The sequence below is a fragment of the Pteronotus mesoamericanus genome, unplaced genomic scaffold (genome assembly GCF_021234165.1).
Source record: "Pteronotus mesoamericanus isolate MK-2021 breed Mesoamerican mustached bat unplaced genomic scaffold, CSHL_Meso_final contig_502, whole genome shotgun sequence".
NCBI lineage: Eukaryota > Metazoa > Chordata > Mammalia > Chiroptera > Mormoopidae > Pteronotus > Pteronotus mesoamericanus.
In genome coordinates, this window is record NW_026555187.1 from 1,351,145 (window position 1) to 1,367,066 (window position 15,922).

The 15,922-nt window shown below is 55.9% G+C and overlaps 3 protein-coding genes across 3 annotated transcripts; 2 read left to right on the top strand and 1 right to left on the bottom strand.

The window, feature by feature from the left end:
- The first annotated feature begins 1,784 nt into the window (after positions 1 to 1,784).
- Positions 1,785 to 5,274, top strand: ANKLE1 (ankyrin repeat and LEM domain containing 1). The gene is made up of 9 exons (XM_054578690.1): positions 1,785 to 1,846; positions 1,915 to 2,067; positions 2,484 to 2,589; positions 2,686 to 2,824; positions 3,067 to 3,843; positions 3,982 to 4,159; positions 4,460 to 4,619; positions 4,719 to 4,848; positions 5,102 to 5,274. The coding sequence occupies exons 1-9, from the start codon at positions 1,785 to 1,787 to the stop codon at positions 5,272 to 5,274; spliced, it is 1,878 nt and encodes a 625-aa protein (XP_054434665.1).
- Positions 5,275 to 7,640: 2,366 nt separating this feature from the next.
- ABHD8 (abhydrolase domain containing 8) lies at positions 7,641 to 13,418 on the bottom strand. Its single transcript, XM_054578691.1, has 5 exons — positions 13,251 to 13,418; positions 11,325 to 12,072; positions 9,478 to 9,648; positions 9,120 to 9,336; positions 7,641 to 8,210 (listed from the first exon to the last, which is right to left on the bottom strand). Exons 2-5 carry the CDS (start codon positions 12,062 to 12,064, stop codon positions 8,040 to 8,042), a joined length of 1,299 nt encoding a protein of 432 aa, XP_054434666.1. The 5' UTR covers positions 12,065 to 12,072; positions 13,251 to 13,418; the 3' UTR covers positions 7,641 to 8,039.
- Positions 13,419 to 14,859: 1,441 nt separating this feature from the next.
- Positions 14,860 to 15,785, top strand: MRPL34 (mitochondrial ribosomal protein L34). Its single transcript, XM_054578692.1, has 2 exons — positions 14,860 to 15,295; positions 15,512 to 15,785. The coding sequence occupies exons 1-2, from the start codon at positions 15,222 to 15,224 to the stop codon at positions 15,723 to 15,725; spliced, it is 288 nt and encodes a 95-aa protein (XP_054434667.1). The 5' UTR covers positions 14,860 to 15,221; the 3' UTR covers positions 15,726 to 15,785.
- The last annotated feature ends 137 nt before the right edge of the window (positions 15,786 to 15,922 follow it).

Below are 15,922 nucleotides of genomic sequence, written 5' to 3' on the forward strand. Positions count from 1 at the left end.
GGTTCACACCAGTCACTTTGTGTTAATTGGGAACTTGGTTGCAAGTAACAGAAAACCCACCTACTGAACAGAAAGGGGAATGGCTTGGTTCTTGTGGATAAGAAACCAAGATGCAGTATCAGGCTTGACTACAGCCAGCTCAGACAACACGGCCATTGGGGTGTGAGCGGCTGGACATGGGCTGAGATACCCTGTGCGGTTAGTGTTCAGTGTGCCCTGCTTTCCTCCCAACCTGTGGAAGGGGTGAGACGGTTGTGTTGACCCCAAGGAAGAAAATACCTACCAAGAGGGTCTCCTGGTTGCTAATTGGCGTTAAATTAAAAAACAAAAAAGCCCGGAAGCCATTGCTAAACAGGCCTCTTGGGCAAGCTGAGCTTCAGGTAAGAAAACAGTCTATTTTCTGTACTGATATGCCTGCCTGCCTGGCTGCATGCACTGTGTCCCCGCTGGGTGAGCCCACACTTGCGAAGGAATTCCTGTAAGGAGTTCCTGGAATCATATGCCAACCCATAGGATAGAGGTACTTCCCTTAACCAATTGCAGCTGTGCAGCTATACCCTCAATAGCATCTTTGACAATCAGAGTGGCTCTATTCCTACCAGTCAGGACAGTGCTTTTTGGGCCAAACTAAGGATTTGAAGTACTCACTTGCATGAGGAGGGGCCAGCTAAGGGTCAGGAGGGGGCTTCTTTATGTAAGTTCCCTTCAGGCTGGAGACTGCTTGTTCCTTTTCCACCAAAGACTAATTCATCGGCTGGAGCTGAAACAAGTTGGCGGAGCGGGCTGCGTTGTTCTATACTGAGGCGTGTGCCCTGAGTCTCCTCTCACTGCACCCCAAATTAGGGACTCCCGTTGGCATTGAATTGGTACCATGGCCGCTGGTTGCCAGTTGTGACCACTACCCAAGTCCCAGTGCAGGTCAAGTGAGGGCCCCCAGCACCCCTTTATGGCTGGCCTTGCCTGAGACTTGGGCCAGAGCTCTGGCATGTTCTGATTGTTCAGGCGTGGGTCAGTCCTTTCCGGACAGAGGGAGGATTACTGCTCCCAGGAAGTAGTGTGGGTGCTCCCCAGAAGAGGGGAGACCAGGCAGGCACAACAGGTCCACGATTCAACTCTGTCTGGATAAAGAGTGATAGTGTAAGTTTACTGGAGAGATTCCATATAAAATTAAAATGGCTTCATTGACCAACAGCTTTTCTCTGTCACAGCATTTACTGGGCACCGTGTGCCAGGCGCCTGTGATGAAATGCTCATTCAACATCAGAAATGCTCATTCAACGTCACACCAGCCCAGGGGGGATTCTTCTTCCATTTGCAGATGGGAAAATAAGGTCTCGGGATAAGCACCCCAAAGTTTCAGACGACTCTGGGAGACTGAAAAAGGGCGACGCCAAGCTGGAGGCGGGAGCTGTTAATTGAATTTTCGCGCTAATGGAGGCCTCTTCGGTGACTCAGGTCTCGGGGTTGTAGCTCCACCTCCTCCAGCAGGGTTGTCCGTGTTTCTCCATTTTGACACCAGATAATGGCACCCTCGGCGGTTTCCATCTGCCCAGTCCCTGCCTGAGCACCACTCGAGGTCGCGGTCCTGGGAGGACACTGTACCTCTCGAATGCCAGTATGTGCGTGCCGCGTTGGTGCGGCGTGAGAGAGCCTGGTTCAGGACCCTGCGACGCAGGCAGGTGCCGAGACCAGAGCCCAGGGGTGGGGCAGCGCATGCGCACAAGGGCGCAGCGGGAAGTTTAAAACTGGAAGGTCCGGCTGCAGGGCTAGGGAACCGGACAGGCATGGGTGCAGCGGTGGACCTGGCGCAGCAGCTGAGGGTGGCGCTGCGGAAGGAGGAGCCAAGGTAAGAACGGGGGATGGGCCGGGGAGAGGGGCTGGGGTCGTGGTCCACTCTGACCCCCTGATCCGCAGGGCCGTGGAAGATCTGCTGCGCCAGGGTGCCAACCCCAACCTGGTGCTCAGGGACGGGGCGGCAGCCATCCACCTGGCCGCGGGAGCCCGGCACAGGAGAGCTGTGCGATGCCTGGAAGCTCTGCTGCGTGGAGGTGGGGACCCCAATGCTAGGTGAGGCGGGTCCTGAACCCGGGGCGGGGCCTTCCGCACAGGGGAGGGGTCTCCTGAGTCCAAGGGCGAGGCCTGGGAGTCCCAGAGAGGGCGTTCCACTTTTCCTGGGTGGAACCCGATGCCACAGGGTGGGGCTTGGCAAAGCAGGGGAGGGATCCTGAGAATCCGAGAGTTGGAGCTAGGGTCCCAGGCCGAGGGTGGGAGATGGGGTGGAGCTGGGCCACAGTGGGGATCAAATGTTCGGATCTGGGGGTAGATTCCTACAGTCAGAGAGCAGAGTGATCCAGGCTGAGGGCGCAGGATCTAGATTCTGAGTGTGTCTCAAGCTGGAGAGTGGAGATGGCGTAGGGGAACGAGGACCAAGGCTTCAGGGCTCGGGGACGGAAATCGAGCTCCCTTCTGCGCTCCTGCCCCAGATCTGCCGAGGGGCTGACACCGCTGCACGTGGCCGCCGCGTGGGGCTGTCGCCTAGGCCTGGAGCTGCTGCTGAGCCAGGGAGCTGACCCCGGGCTGCGCGACCAGGTGAGAGGCCCTGCAGGAAGAGCTGAAAGGCAGACAGAGAGAAAGGGAAGGAGGGAAGAGGGCTTCGGGCGCCCCCTGTTGATTGCGCTGCTGCAGGATGGACTCCGGCCGCTGGACCTGGCAGAACAGCAGGGGCACCAGGACTGTGTGCGTGTCCTGAGGGAGCTCCGGACGCCGACCAGGACCCCTACCCGGATCCGGGCAGAGACCCATGAGCTGGAGCCTGAGCCCAGCGGTGAGTGGGGCCTGTGTGGACACAGGGGCTTGGCCTATGGACCAGCTTATCGTATCTCTGTCACTGACTTCCACTCTCTCGCTGGTTCTGTCTCGTCCCATGTCTCCAGTCAGCTCTGTCTGCCTTCACTCTTTCTCCTCCCTTTGGACTCCAGCCGCCTCTCTGCCTGATCCAACTCCCGTCTCTGTCTCTGGCTTCCCCCTCCACTGCAATCCGACACCAACTCTCATCTTCTGTGCCAGGGACAGGCCTCAAGGGGAGAAGGCTGGACGTCAGCCCCCCTGGACCTCCCAAAGTGATGCCAGACTCCACAGCACTGGGCAGAAGAGACAGCAAGGATGTGGACCCGGAGACCGGCCCTGGACCCCCCAGCCTCCTTGCCTACCCTGAGGGTGCTGACAGGAATGGCAGCTTAGCGTCCCCCCCAGGGTGCTGGGACTGCAGCTCAGAGGCCTCCTTCTTCACAGTAGTTGAGGCCTCTGGAGCCAAGGACCCAGCCCCCCATACATCCCTCTGGGCTGAGTCATCATCGCCCCAGACCAAACAGCACCTTCTGCCTAGTATCCGACCACCCCAGAGGGTGCTAAAGTCTCCGAACACCCCGCAGCTGACACGGGGAGCCATCATGATGGTCAAGGAAGCCGAATTAAAAGCCCGTCTACAGGCCCTGACTCTGACTTTGCCAGATGCCTCCCCTTCCTGCACATCCCTCCCAGACGGGGTCCCAGCCCACAGTCCCCCTCGGGAGCCACTAGCTGGACCCCTTGACTTCCACTTCCTAACAGATGACCAATCATCCCTTGACAGTGAAGTGGCCTCCCTCTGGCTCACGGAGGACGAGGAGAGTGCCACAGGTGGCAGGGACACAATCTCCTCTTACCGGTGCGTGCCAGTCCCGGCCATGTCTGACCTTCAGCTGCTGCAGAGGCTCCGGGCACTCGGTGAGAGCCCAGGCCCCATCACACCCTTCACCCGGCCACGCTACCTCCAGCGACTACAAGAAGCTCAGGCCGCTCTTGGTTAGTTCCTCCTCGGCATCCAGAGTTCAAGGAGCCTCCAGGAGTTCCTGGAGGCTCCTGGTTCTCCGTCCCACTTCTCTCTTCATCTCTGGGAACCACCCCTTCCTCTGTCTCCCCTGACTCGGTTTCCCCTCCTAGGCCCAGACTTTTCAGGGCACAGTCCAGAGTTGACCGAGGCCCTGAGGACAGGCCGAATCCCAGATGCCCAGGCAGACGAGGATGCACTTGCCCAGCAATTTGAGCAGCCAGATCCGGGCAGAAGGTGGCGGGAGGGGGTAGTGAAGTCCAGTTTCACATATCTGCTGCTGGACCCCAGGTACTCAGAAGTGGGAGCTGACAAATTCTGGAATTGGTTCTTACATGCTGTGTGTCCTTGGGAAGGGATCTGGCCCTCTCTGACCATAAGCTTTATCTATAAAAGACAGCTGGGGAAAAAGGAAAAAAGCAATTTGGACCTCATTCGAGCTGCAGCGTGTCTTTGGGGAACAGCCACCATTCTCTGCCCTATAAAATGTGGGCCACTGGATGTGGGATCAGTATATCCTGTGACCTGAGAGATTTTCTCTGGGGATACTCCTGTCACTTTTTCCTCTCTGAGCCAACCCTTTTCATCCAGGGAGACTCAGGACCTGCCAGCCCGAGCCTTCTCACTAACGCCAGTTGAACGCCTTCGGACTTTTGTCCATGCCATCTTCTATGTGGGCAAGGGGACACGGACCCGGCCAAACGCCCACCTCTGGGAGGCCCTCAGCTATCGCGAGCGCCCAGAAAAACAGGTGTGAGGATAAGGGTCAGGGCAGGGGCAACCAGACTGTGGGCAGGTAGAAGAAGGAGGGAATTGGGGGGCCGATCCCTGACCCTGCCTTGGCCCCCAGGCCTGTCCTAAGGTGCGCCAGATCTTGGATATTTGGGCCAGTGGTCATGGTGTTGTGTCCCTGCATTGCTTCCAGCATGTGGTCGCTGTGGAGGCTTACACTCGAGAGGCATGTCTTGTGGATGCTCTAGGTGGGTGCGTGGCTCGGGGTGGAGTTCACAGAAAGGGCACTTGATATAACCAATTCCCTCACCCCTTCCTTCTTGGGGCTGTTTGTTTGGTCAATGAGTAATTATTGAGCACTGACTGTGTATCTTCCCATGCGCATATCTTGCTCCACGGGTTTATACGTCTTGCGGGGAATGCACGGTGTGCTCGCTGTCACATACTTCTACCAGGAGTTTGCTGAGGCTGTCTCTGTGATCTCACCCACAATCTCTCTAGGGATCCAGGCACTGACCAACCAGAAACAAGGACACTGCTATGGAGTGGTGGCAAGCTGGCCACCTGCCCGGCGCCGCCGCTTGGGGGTGCATCTGCTGCACCGTGCCCTCCTTGTCTTCCTGGCTGAGGGCGAACGAGAGTTGCGACCCCAAGATATCCAGGCCCGTGGCTGAGCACTGGGGATTTGCCCGTCCAGCCTGGGTAGAGATCGGCGTGTTTGGATGTCCCAGCTGACCCGTGCTGAAAGCAGCCCTCCATCTCCAGTTCTAGAAGGCTGGGGGGCAGGCAGAGGGCAGATCTTCCCCTCAGGCTGAGGGAGGACTTTGTTACAGATGGAACTGCTGGAGAGGCAGTGAGCTCCCTAATTCGGGAGGAGAACAAGTGGACCAGAAGGTTCTTTGGAACATTTGATGCTTCAGAACTTGCCATTGCTTTGGCAGTTGGGTCCTCTCTGGGTGGACAAAGTCCACTTTTATCTCCCAGACACAGGGGACCCACACTGTGGGCTGGGGTCTCCCTCAGCCACATCAAGGGAACCTACCCAGCTTAAGAGCTGGGTTCTGCTTGCCAGATGTGGTACCTCAGGTCATAACTTGTCTGTCTGAGCCTCAGTTTCTTCAGTTGTACAATAGGGACAGTGAGGATTTACCTCAGGTCGTTGTCGGGATTGGAGGCTGTGGCTCAGAACCCCGCACTGAGCCAGAAGTGGCCCAGGTGGAAAGCCTCCCCGAGAAGGGAGGTGCCCCGATGCCCTCAAGGTGCTGACTGTGTGTGGTGGCAGGAGTCCCGGGCCAGGGAGCTTATGGGTTGTGGGTGTAAGACACCAGCACCTTGGGGTCACTGTGCAACGCGAGCTTCCTGGCATTGCTTCTCTGAGCCTGTTTTTTCCACCATAAAACGGGATCAATAACCCAAACTTCTGGTGATGCTTGACAATTTCAGACGATTCACACATGCAGAGTTTCAGCAAAAGGCCCAGCTGTGGCGCTGGTGAGGTGTTGATGGGATCATTTAAGTTTTCCAGAGGTTTCCCCAAAGCATCTGGTGGGTTTAGGGGCGTGGGGGAGATCCGCTGCCTCATTGGGTTCCCCGCCTGCCCCTCATTGTGACTCAGCTAATAAAGTCCTGCAGGGGGCGGGGCGGGGGCACGCTAACCTGGACAGAGTTTCACGGGCTTAGGTTCCTCCACTGCCGGTTCCCCGCAAGAATGGCTGGTTTTGTACTTAGAGACCCCATTTCTTGAAGGGACCTGTGCTCTCCCATTTTAACCTAACCGAAGAAACCTCTGTGTGAGCTGAGCAGCTTCCCAAACACCAAGACTCCTGATACAGTGACAACAATTAAAACTGCTGGGAGAGAACACAGAGATCCCCAGTTCCCAAAGAGATGGGATTAGCCCAACAATCCTAACCTCGGCTCTACTGACATTTGCAGCTGAATTATTTTGGGGGGTGGGGACTGTCCTGTGCGTTGCGGTGTGTCAGGGGGCATCCCTGGACTACCCACTAGGTGCTGCTATTGCCCTCCCTGTCCCGGGTGTGACAAAACTGTCTCCAGGATTTCCCAAGGGACAGCCATGTCCCTGGTGAGAACCCCTCGGCCAAATGAAAGGTGGGCTCATAAACCAGTGGGGAAAGGACTCGGGAAGCAACGGGCGAGGGGACAGTTGTCTCCTGCCATCCTCAAACCACCAGTGTACCTAGATAAGCATGCATTAGGGTAAAATAGAAAGGAGCAAGAGCATGTCTGTGGGGCAGAGAACTCATTCTGGCAGACAGGAAAAGAGATTTGATGGCTTCAAACTAAAAATTTTGCTCTGGCTGATGTGGCTCAGTGGATTGAGCACCAGCCTGCAAACCAAAGTGTTGCTGGTTTGATTCCCCGTCAGGGCACGTGCCTAGGTTGCAGGCCAGGTCTCCAGTAGGGGGCACATGAGAGGCACCACACATTGATGTTTCTCTCCCTCCCTCCTTCCCCTTCTCTCTAAAAATAAAATCTTAAAAAAAAAAAAAAAAATTTAAATCTTCATGACAAAAGCCGCTCTAAACCAAGCTGAAAGATAAAACGGGATAGCAAGAGGCACTGACTTGCTATGTGACTTGGGGTGAAGGAGATTCAGTGAACCGATGGGTATCAGGCACTCAGCATTGTATATCGTTGGCACTCTATTAATGGCTGCTCCAATCCCATGCAATGTCCAGTGATCCTCACCTCAGCCTCAGCATGGACCTCAGTTGCCCTCTTCCTCCCCGGACAGGGTGCTTGCCCCCTAACCATCTGCCCTCTGCTCCAGGAACACTGCTCAAGCACCCCTGTGTTCAGAGGAGGGAGGGGGAATTTGGGAAGCAATCCTGGAAGGCTCTGAGGGGGAGGCACTTGCATCGGCCCAATCTGCAGATGGGGAAACTGAGGCTCAGGGGAACATTTGCCCTGTGGTCACCCAGCACAGATCCAGAGGCTTGGATTGTCACTTTTTATTGAGTTACAAGTCGAGATGTGCAGATTCTGTGGCACCAGCCCCCCCACCCGTCCCTCCCACCTTGGGCAACAAAAGCTACCAGCGCCAGGGAATGGGGGTGGGGCGCCTCGGGCAATGGGGCCCCGAGGGTCCCTGGGCCAAGCACGGCTTCATGTAAGACAGAGTGGGGTGGGCGCCACCTTGGCCATGGCCATGGCTTTGGTGGAGAGCGGGGCTTCTGTACAAGGTCATCCTCGGCAGCGGTCTCTGCTACAGCCGAGTGGGCCCTGGAGGACGCAAGCAGAGTGGGGTGTGTCCACCTGGCTCCCTTAAATGTCACGCCCAGCCCAGCCAGCCTGAGGCATCGCCAGGCCTGACCCCGCCCACCAGGGCGACTGCCTGCCCAGGTGGTCCGCTGCAGACCCGGCACCATGGGCTCTCAGCCTCCTGCTCATTTGTGATGCCCCACTGGCCCAGCGGCTACTTCTTTTCCTCCAGGGGTACAGGCAGGGGTGCCGGCAGGGCGTTGGGCGGGGGCTCGGGCTCCCAAAGCAGAAATTCGTGGAGCAACGTGTTGACTGTCTCAGGGCACTCGAGCATCACCATGTGGCTGCCTTCGTCTATGAGCTTCAGGAAGGCCAGGAGCAAGATCTGCAGGGGACACAGGCTCAGGGCACGTGCGACAGGTTGCCCTGCGACTCCCCACCAGCCACCTATGCCATGTAGCATCTGGAAGTCCCTCTTGCAGTCTACCCTTCATAGTTCCTCTTCTACCCAAGGGGGAGCTGGAGGGTGGATGACCTGTCACCCTGCTGGAGCCCAGCTTGGTATTCATCCATTCCATGTTTATTTATGTTTCTATAATATGTCCAGAGCAGGGTTTCTAAACCCCAGCACTACTGACATCTGGGGCCAATCCTTCTTTCCTGTGGGGCTGTCCTGTTCATCGCAGGGTGTTGAGCACATCCCTGGCCTCTACCACCGGATGCCTATAGCCCTTTCCCCTTTCTCCCAGTCCCAACCACCGAAAAAGCCTGCAGGCATTTCCAAGTTTCCCTTGGGAAGGGTGCAGAAGCATCTCTGGTTCAGAACTGCTGGTCCAGAGCTATTCCAAGTGCTAATGATCCTAAGACCCCTTTTTGGCAATCTCTGATCTAAAGCCCCATTTGCCTGCTCTCTCCCAGAATTCTGTAGCCTGCCCCACTCACTGGTCACCTATATAAGTCCCAGCTGTAAAGAGTCCCATTTATTGAATGACAAGTTGAGATGTGCAGGTTCTGAAGCACCAGCCCCCACCATCCTTCCTGCCTTGGGCAACAAAATCTACCAGCCCTACGGAATGGGAGGTGTGGGGGTCTTGGGCAAGGGTGGGGGCCCCGAGGATCCCTGGACCAAGCATGGCTGACAGCGCCCAGTACTAATAGCTGGCCAGGATGGTCCTACCTTCTGGGTTGGCTGAGCAAAACTCCCATGTCCCCGGGGCTGAAGAACATGGCCAAGTTCCCATGGGATGCACAAGGGGGATTTAGGAAGCCAGTGGCCGGGGTGCTGAACCCTTACCTCAGCCATGCGCTGGTCTTCCTCCACCGGCACAAACTTGTCATGCATGCCATGGACGAGCAGGACAGGCACAGTAAGCTCAGCATGGTAGACCTCGTCGCCCTCAGGCCAATACTGGCCACTCATCATGGCCCGCAGCACGAAGGACGACACGTTGAATGCATTGCCCTCCTTCAGGAGCTGTTTCTCTTTGGCCCCTTGGCGGGCAAAGCCAGCCCTGGTGGTAGGGAAACACCGCTGGAGCCCTCACGTCATTCAGCCCACCAGGGGTGCCCCCCGTGCCAGGCCCAACAAAACAGCCTCCCCTCCCACACAACTTAGGGAGTTGCTGGGGTCAGCCAGAGCTGGGGTCACTCACTTGAGGAAGCTCCAAGCCAGGCACGGCGACAGGCAGTGCAGGACACATGTGGGCATGTTGAAGATGGAGCAGAAGCTGGGCTCCAGTGCCGTAGGGCCCCCGCCGTTGATCATGATCACCTTGTGCACGAGGTCTGGGTACTCGTGCGCCAGGAACGTGCAGAAAGAGACACTGCTCGGCAGGTGGGTGGGGTTGAAGGGTGATGGTCAGCAGAGTACAGGCAGTGAGGGGATTAATGTACACACCTTACCCCACAGGCAGGCCCTTGAAAGCCAAGATCCTTCCCATACAGTCAGTGGGCATTGGGTGGGAGCGAGGGATGGGTGGGGCATTTTGAATGTTCTGAAATTGTGAGATTGTGTGTGTGTGTGTTGAGGGTGGGTTTTTTGTTGTTTTTTTTTAAGGATCTGAATCTAGAACTTTCATCAGATCCTCAAAGTTGCCATGACCTCCAAAGGGATAAGAATTACTTACTGCCAATTGTTGGGAAAGCAATCGATTACACAAATCCTTTGGCTGCCCAGAGAAGGTCACTGTTTCCTGTGTATCACTTCCCTTTAAGGATCTTCTCTCACTCCTCTCTGGCGTGCCCCATCTGCCTGCCTTATGCAAAGCAGAAGGGTGCAGCCTGAGGAGTACCCCATTCCCTCTAAAATAAAGCTGGCTGCTTATTTTTGTAAACTAAGTTTACAATTTTGTACACTTGTAAAATATTTTATAAAGTTTTACTGGAACATAGCCATCCCCCTTTTTACAATAATGGCTGCTTTCCTGCTATGACATTAGAGTTGTGGAATTCCAACACAGACTGATGTATGACTCGGAAACCTAAAATATTTACTATCTGGCCCTTTAAGAAAAAGTTTGCCAATCTCTGCTATAAAAAGGGACAATGGGACAGGCAGGAGTGGGGTGGACCTGACTCACTGAGTATCTCTCTGACTGCTTAACCTCTTTGAGCCTCCATTTCCACACCTGTGAAAGAGTAACTGTGCTGACCTCAGCATTGTTATGGAATCATAGGAACTATCACAGATGAGTGTTTATTTAATTGGAGGAATCATTTGGCATAACCATCCACCTTGGGGGTTGTTATCGTATAAAAAAATAAGAGGTTACCTCCCAGCCTTGCTTCCTTTCTTTCAGAAGTTTATGTAACACTTTTTCTTGTCTAATTGCATGGGCTACAACCACTAAAACAATGGTTCGTGACCTAGCTAGCTGTTTGGATTCTGCCTTTCCTCCTGGGTAAAGGAGGGAGTAGTACCAAATGATGGTGATTGGGTGGCACCCAGGTCCAGAGCCTTCCATAGAGAAGGCTCTCATCTAAATGCTAGATGATTTTATCTATCATCTCTTTAAGGGAGAATGAATTAGAGCAAACTGTGCCTTGTAAATAGAATTAATGGGATTCCAATTAGGGCTTCCTTGGAGCCCTTGCAATCTCCAGGGCAAGCAATTTTTGAACTTAGTTGAAGACAGTGGTTTTTAGTCAGTAATAATTCTGCCCACTAGGGGAATTTTGGCAGCATCTGAAGTCATTTTTTATTGTCACAACTATCATTAGGCCATTGTGCTGGTGTCATCTAGTGTGTAGAGGTCAGGGATGCTGGTAAACATCCTACTGGGCCTATGAAAGCTCCTCACAGAAAAAAATTACAGGACCAAAAATGTCAATAGTGAGAAATTCTGCTTTAAAACACTGTTAAACAATAGCAGTGGTGGTGAGGATCCTTGTCTTGTTGCAGATGCTAATGGGATTTTTCAATGGGGGAAATCAGTGTGGTGACTGGGCCCAGTCTCTGTCCCCACCCCTTATCCCTACCCCCACCCCAGCATTGGCTCACCCGTAGGAATGCCCAATGAGCACATTTCTCTTCTTGGCATAGCGCTTGAAGATGGCGCGCATGTCCTCTGCCAGCGCATAGAAGGTATAGGCTGCAGCCACCTGGGGCGCTGAACTGGCCCCATGACCAGCCAGATCTGGTGCCACCACCTCATAGCCCAGGCGCACAAAGAAGTCCAGTTGCTCCTTCCAGATGGCCAGGGAGCCACCGACACCGTGGATGAAAAAGAGCACCACATCTGCCTGGGTGCCCTTGCAGCTGGTGATGCGCTTCTCGCAGTCAATGTGGATGGTCCGCTTGGGGCGCCGGGCTCGCCGCCGTCGTCCGCCACTGCCACTCCCGGTGTTGACAGGGCCCGAGCGGCCATCGCTGCCCGCCGGGTCTGCCAGCTCCACCTCTAGAGAGGCTGGTGGCTCCCCAGAGCCATTCTGCCCATGCAGAAGGTCAGCTCGCGGTGCCCGGCCCAGGTTCTCTACCAGTAAACGCCCGTTGCGGTACACAGTGATTCGGCGCTGGCAGCGGACCAAGCCGGACCGGTCCCCATGGGCTGCCTCAGACAATGGCGGAGGTGGGGTGGGGGCCGGAGCGGGTCCGGCATGCTTCACCCGCAGCACGCGGCCAGGCTTGACCTCCACGAAGGTGTAGCCATCACTGGACTCAACGCTCTCCAGTGGCCCCACTGCGTTGGGTGGAGCACCCAGCAGGCAGCAGAAGATCCCGTCGGTCACCCCAGTCAGCATGATGTGTCCTGTGAATGGGGGAGACAGCTAACTCAGGGAACCTCGAAGCTGGAAACCCTCCACCCCCCACACCACCCAGTTCCCACACCTGGATCAAGTGAGTCACCCTGGGGAGGCACCTTCTAGGCTCCAGTTTATGGAGGACCAGGGCAAGCCAAGCACCAAGATATTCCGTCTGGTCAGTGCCTGAGTGAAGGTTGGTTACCCTAGGTTGGTTACCCTAGAGAGGACCTGGCTATGGCTGACCCAGAGAGACCGCCATAGGGAAGGTAGTGTGATAATGGGGGACTTCCTGGAGGGAGGAACAGTGTAGCAAATGTGGCCCAGCACTGAGGACTTCCCCCAGCTCAGGTTTATAGCAGTTACGGCTTCCTAAGCTCATTCACTTATTCATGCATCCATTCATTCATTCATTCACACATGCACTCTTGGATCAACTCACTGTCACTAAACTAGCATGTTCTGTGAGCCTCTGAAAGCATCTAAAAGTGTTCCAATCCCAAGTCTTTAAACCTGGCTCCTGAAGGGTGAGGCCCCACGGGACAGAGTTTGGGACTGAGCTCCTGAAGCTTTGTCCATGTCTCTCCAAGACCATGAGGCACTGGGTTTGTTTCACAGATGGACAAGCTGAGGCTAAACCACTGGATCCTGGGGGTCTGACATAACACGTAACGGTGGAGATGAAGGTGGAGAAGGCAGTGCTCTCTCCCTGGGGGCCTCCAGGTCTCCATCCCGCGGTGGGCCACCCCTCCCGTGTCCATGGCAACCACTGGCAGTTACATAACTCAAGGGGGGATACCCGCACAGCACACCCCCATTGTTTAGGGCCTGGAGATGGGACCAATCCTTCCCTCTCCCCATCCTTGGCGCCACAGGGATAATGCACGTCGCCGAAGGCCTTGGGTGGCCTATACTTGCTGACGGAGGGAGAGCAGGCCGCACCCCCCACCTCCGGCAGGGTCCCAAGCCCTGATTGCAGAGGGGAACACCGATGCACCACGCCAGCCCCCCTCCCTAGTGCCAGGCCCTTGCCTCCGGAGTGCCTATTAGCACTGTGGCGGGGTCAAGGCCACCGGGGCCCCACGACTTCCAAACAGCCCGATCGTCGGCTTTGTGGACACTCTCCTCCGAAGTCGAAGCCCTGGAGGCCTCGCTGCCCCCTTCCCAGGGCCCATTGCCCGCTCACCTCATCGAGGGCCCCGGGCCCAGGGCAGGGCGGCGGGGTCCCAGGGAGAGAAGCCAGCGTCCGCCTGCGGGCGCCGTTTACATGGTGGCGCGGGGTCGGACCGGGCGTGTCTACGCGGGATTGCGCGGGCCAGAGATGGTCAGCGAGGGGGCATCCCACAGCAGCTGAGCAAACCGGCCCTTTAAGTCTCTCCCCGGGGGGGCGGAGCCGCGTGCCGACGGACGGGCATCTCGACCAATCATAGCTGCAGGCTGACCTGCCCTAGTTAGACTATCAATCAGAAGCGGCATCTCGGGATGGAGGCGGGCTCTGGGAAGCAACGGCCTAGCCCACTTCAGGGACTTACAGAGGTAGAGATATTGGGCCTGGCACACGGCCGAGAAAGGGTCACAAGATGGGGTTTGCCGAGCTCAAGGGGACGACACTCAGAGCCCCCTCGCTGCGAATAGGGTCTCCTCGGCAGTCCCTGCCTCCGAACCGCCCTGTCCCCTCCAAATGAAGCCACCATGCCCTTCTCTCGGTGCTGAACTTTCCATTTAGAGTTGTAGATATTTCCCATTATCGGTGGGGAAACTGAGGCTCATAAAGGGCACAAGGTCACAAGACAAGTGGAGTGGGGAGTGGGCAGAGATGGGATTTGGAACCATGGTTGTTTTATTCCAAGTCTTTAAACAGAAGTCTTAGCGCTATGGATAATTAGGGAATTAGAGTTTTCCAGATGGACCAATTTAACCAGTGACCCTGTGGTCCCAGCTGGAGTCAGAGAGCCCAGATTTCAAATCCAGTCTCTGCCCTTTGTAGATATGTAACCTTGGGCAAGTTGCTTTCCTGAGACTCCATTTATTTATCTCTACGAAATTAATTCCCTTATGAGTTCCCTATGCAGGTAAAACAGCACTGTAAGCGCTCGATACTTTATTGGCACTATTGTACTGGTGTAGTCTTGTAGTGGTTTGCTAAATGACAGTGTGGGTAGGATGGGCTTTAGAGGACAAGGAGTTAACCATTCCTTGCCCACTCCCAACTCCTAAAATTTGCTGCCAGAGCTGTTAGGTCCAGCCACCCACTTCTCCTCGAAGGCTATTGCAGCAAACACTCCCCACCCTCCAAGCTGGGAGATTCTGGTGTGCCTGCACGGACGCAGCCCCAAGACAGGTCCTTGAGAGAACACTGGGCTTCAGGGAAGGTGTGAGGAGAGCCATTTGGCCACAGGGTTGGGCCAGAGAGGGGCAGCGAATTAGGGAGAAAATATCCAAGAAAAGGGATTTAGAAAGGTGAAAAGGGGAGTACCAGGCAGGGGAGGGCATGGCCGAAATTCAAGGTATGTGTGTGTCAATGGCTTCACAAGTCTGCCCGAAGAGCTGTATATTTCCCTGGGACAATAGGTGTGTGAGAAGGAAAGGGGCTTAGGTCTGAGTATTTGAAAAATTCTTGTAACTGGGGCACCGCCAACGGCAAGCTTGCAAGCTTAGAGACTGAGAAACTGGATCCCGGAGAGGAGCAGGGATCACCCTGCGGACATCCAGCCAACTCGAACTCAGGCCTCCTGGGCTCTCCGCCAGAGGAAAGCTGCCAGCCAGCTGTGTGCCATCTGCCCGGCTCCCGATGGAGGTAGGAGGATCAACCAGCCATTTCCTGCAGCTGCCACCAGCTGCGCCACCGCCACCCCAGGGCACCCTCTGCCAGTTGACGGTAGAAAGAACTACAACTCCCAGCAGACCTCCGGGCATAATGCTTGTATGCCCGGCTGTTCGCCTACTTTTGCGCGTTCACAGAAGAAGCTACACTACCGTGTGTGTACGGCCACTCACTTCTTTGGCACGCTAGATGTAGAACTCCAGAAGGCTCCCGCGGCTATGAAGGCTTCGCTGTAGGAGAAACTACATTTCCCGGAAGTCTTCGTTCCGCAGCTGCGGATCCTAGGGGTTTCGGAATAGCTGGCGCGGGTGACAGCGTGGTCGGCGGCTAGACATGGCTCTCTTGGGCATATCCCTGAGTCGCCTCTTGTGTCCTGTCAGTAGGTCGGCGGCGATACTGCGTGTCAGGTGAGTCCTTAAGGGAATTAGCCCGGTATCGGGGGCTAGAATCAGCTTCTGCCTCCCGCACGGCTTGCCAGTGCCTTGCCCACTTAGAGCCTTTTGCAGCTAGGCTCAGTCCCGGCACGGATCCGGAAACTCAGGCTTGGAGAGGTTGAGCGCCTAACCGATGTCACTCAGCGCCCCCTCTGACCTTTCTCGCTGTCTCTCTCTCTACCTCTGCAGGTGGCTCCAGCCCCAGGCCTTCTTGGGCCTACCTGACGGCTGGGGACTCCCCGCCACGCAGCCAAGCCGGGGCAAGGCGCGCGGGAATGAGTATCAGCCGAGCAACATCAAACGCAAGCACAAACACGGTTGGATCAAGCGCTTGAGCACGCCAGCTGGCGTCCAGGTCATCCTTCGCCGCATGCTTAAGGGCCGCAAATCGCTGAGCCATTGAGCGCAACGCTGCCGGTGGGAGCTCCCCGCCCCACCCCATTAAAGCATTTTCCTCCCTGCAGCTGTGTTTTGTGGGGAGGTTGGATGACTTAGACAGGAGTGCTCCTCAAATTGTGGGGTTGGCCCTGGGGCCAGAAGTCTGGAGTTGGACTGGAAGGGCAAGTGGGAAGTCGGATCTTGCCCCAAGTCCCTTTTTAC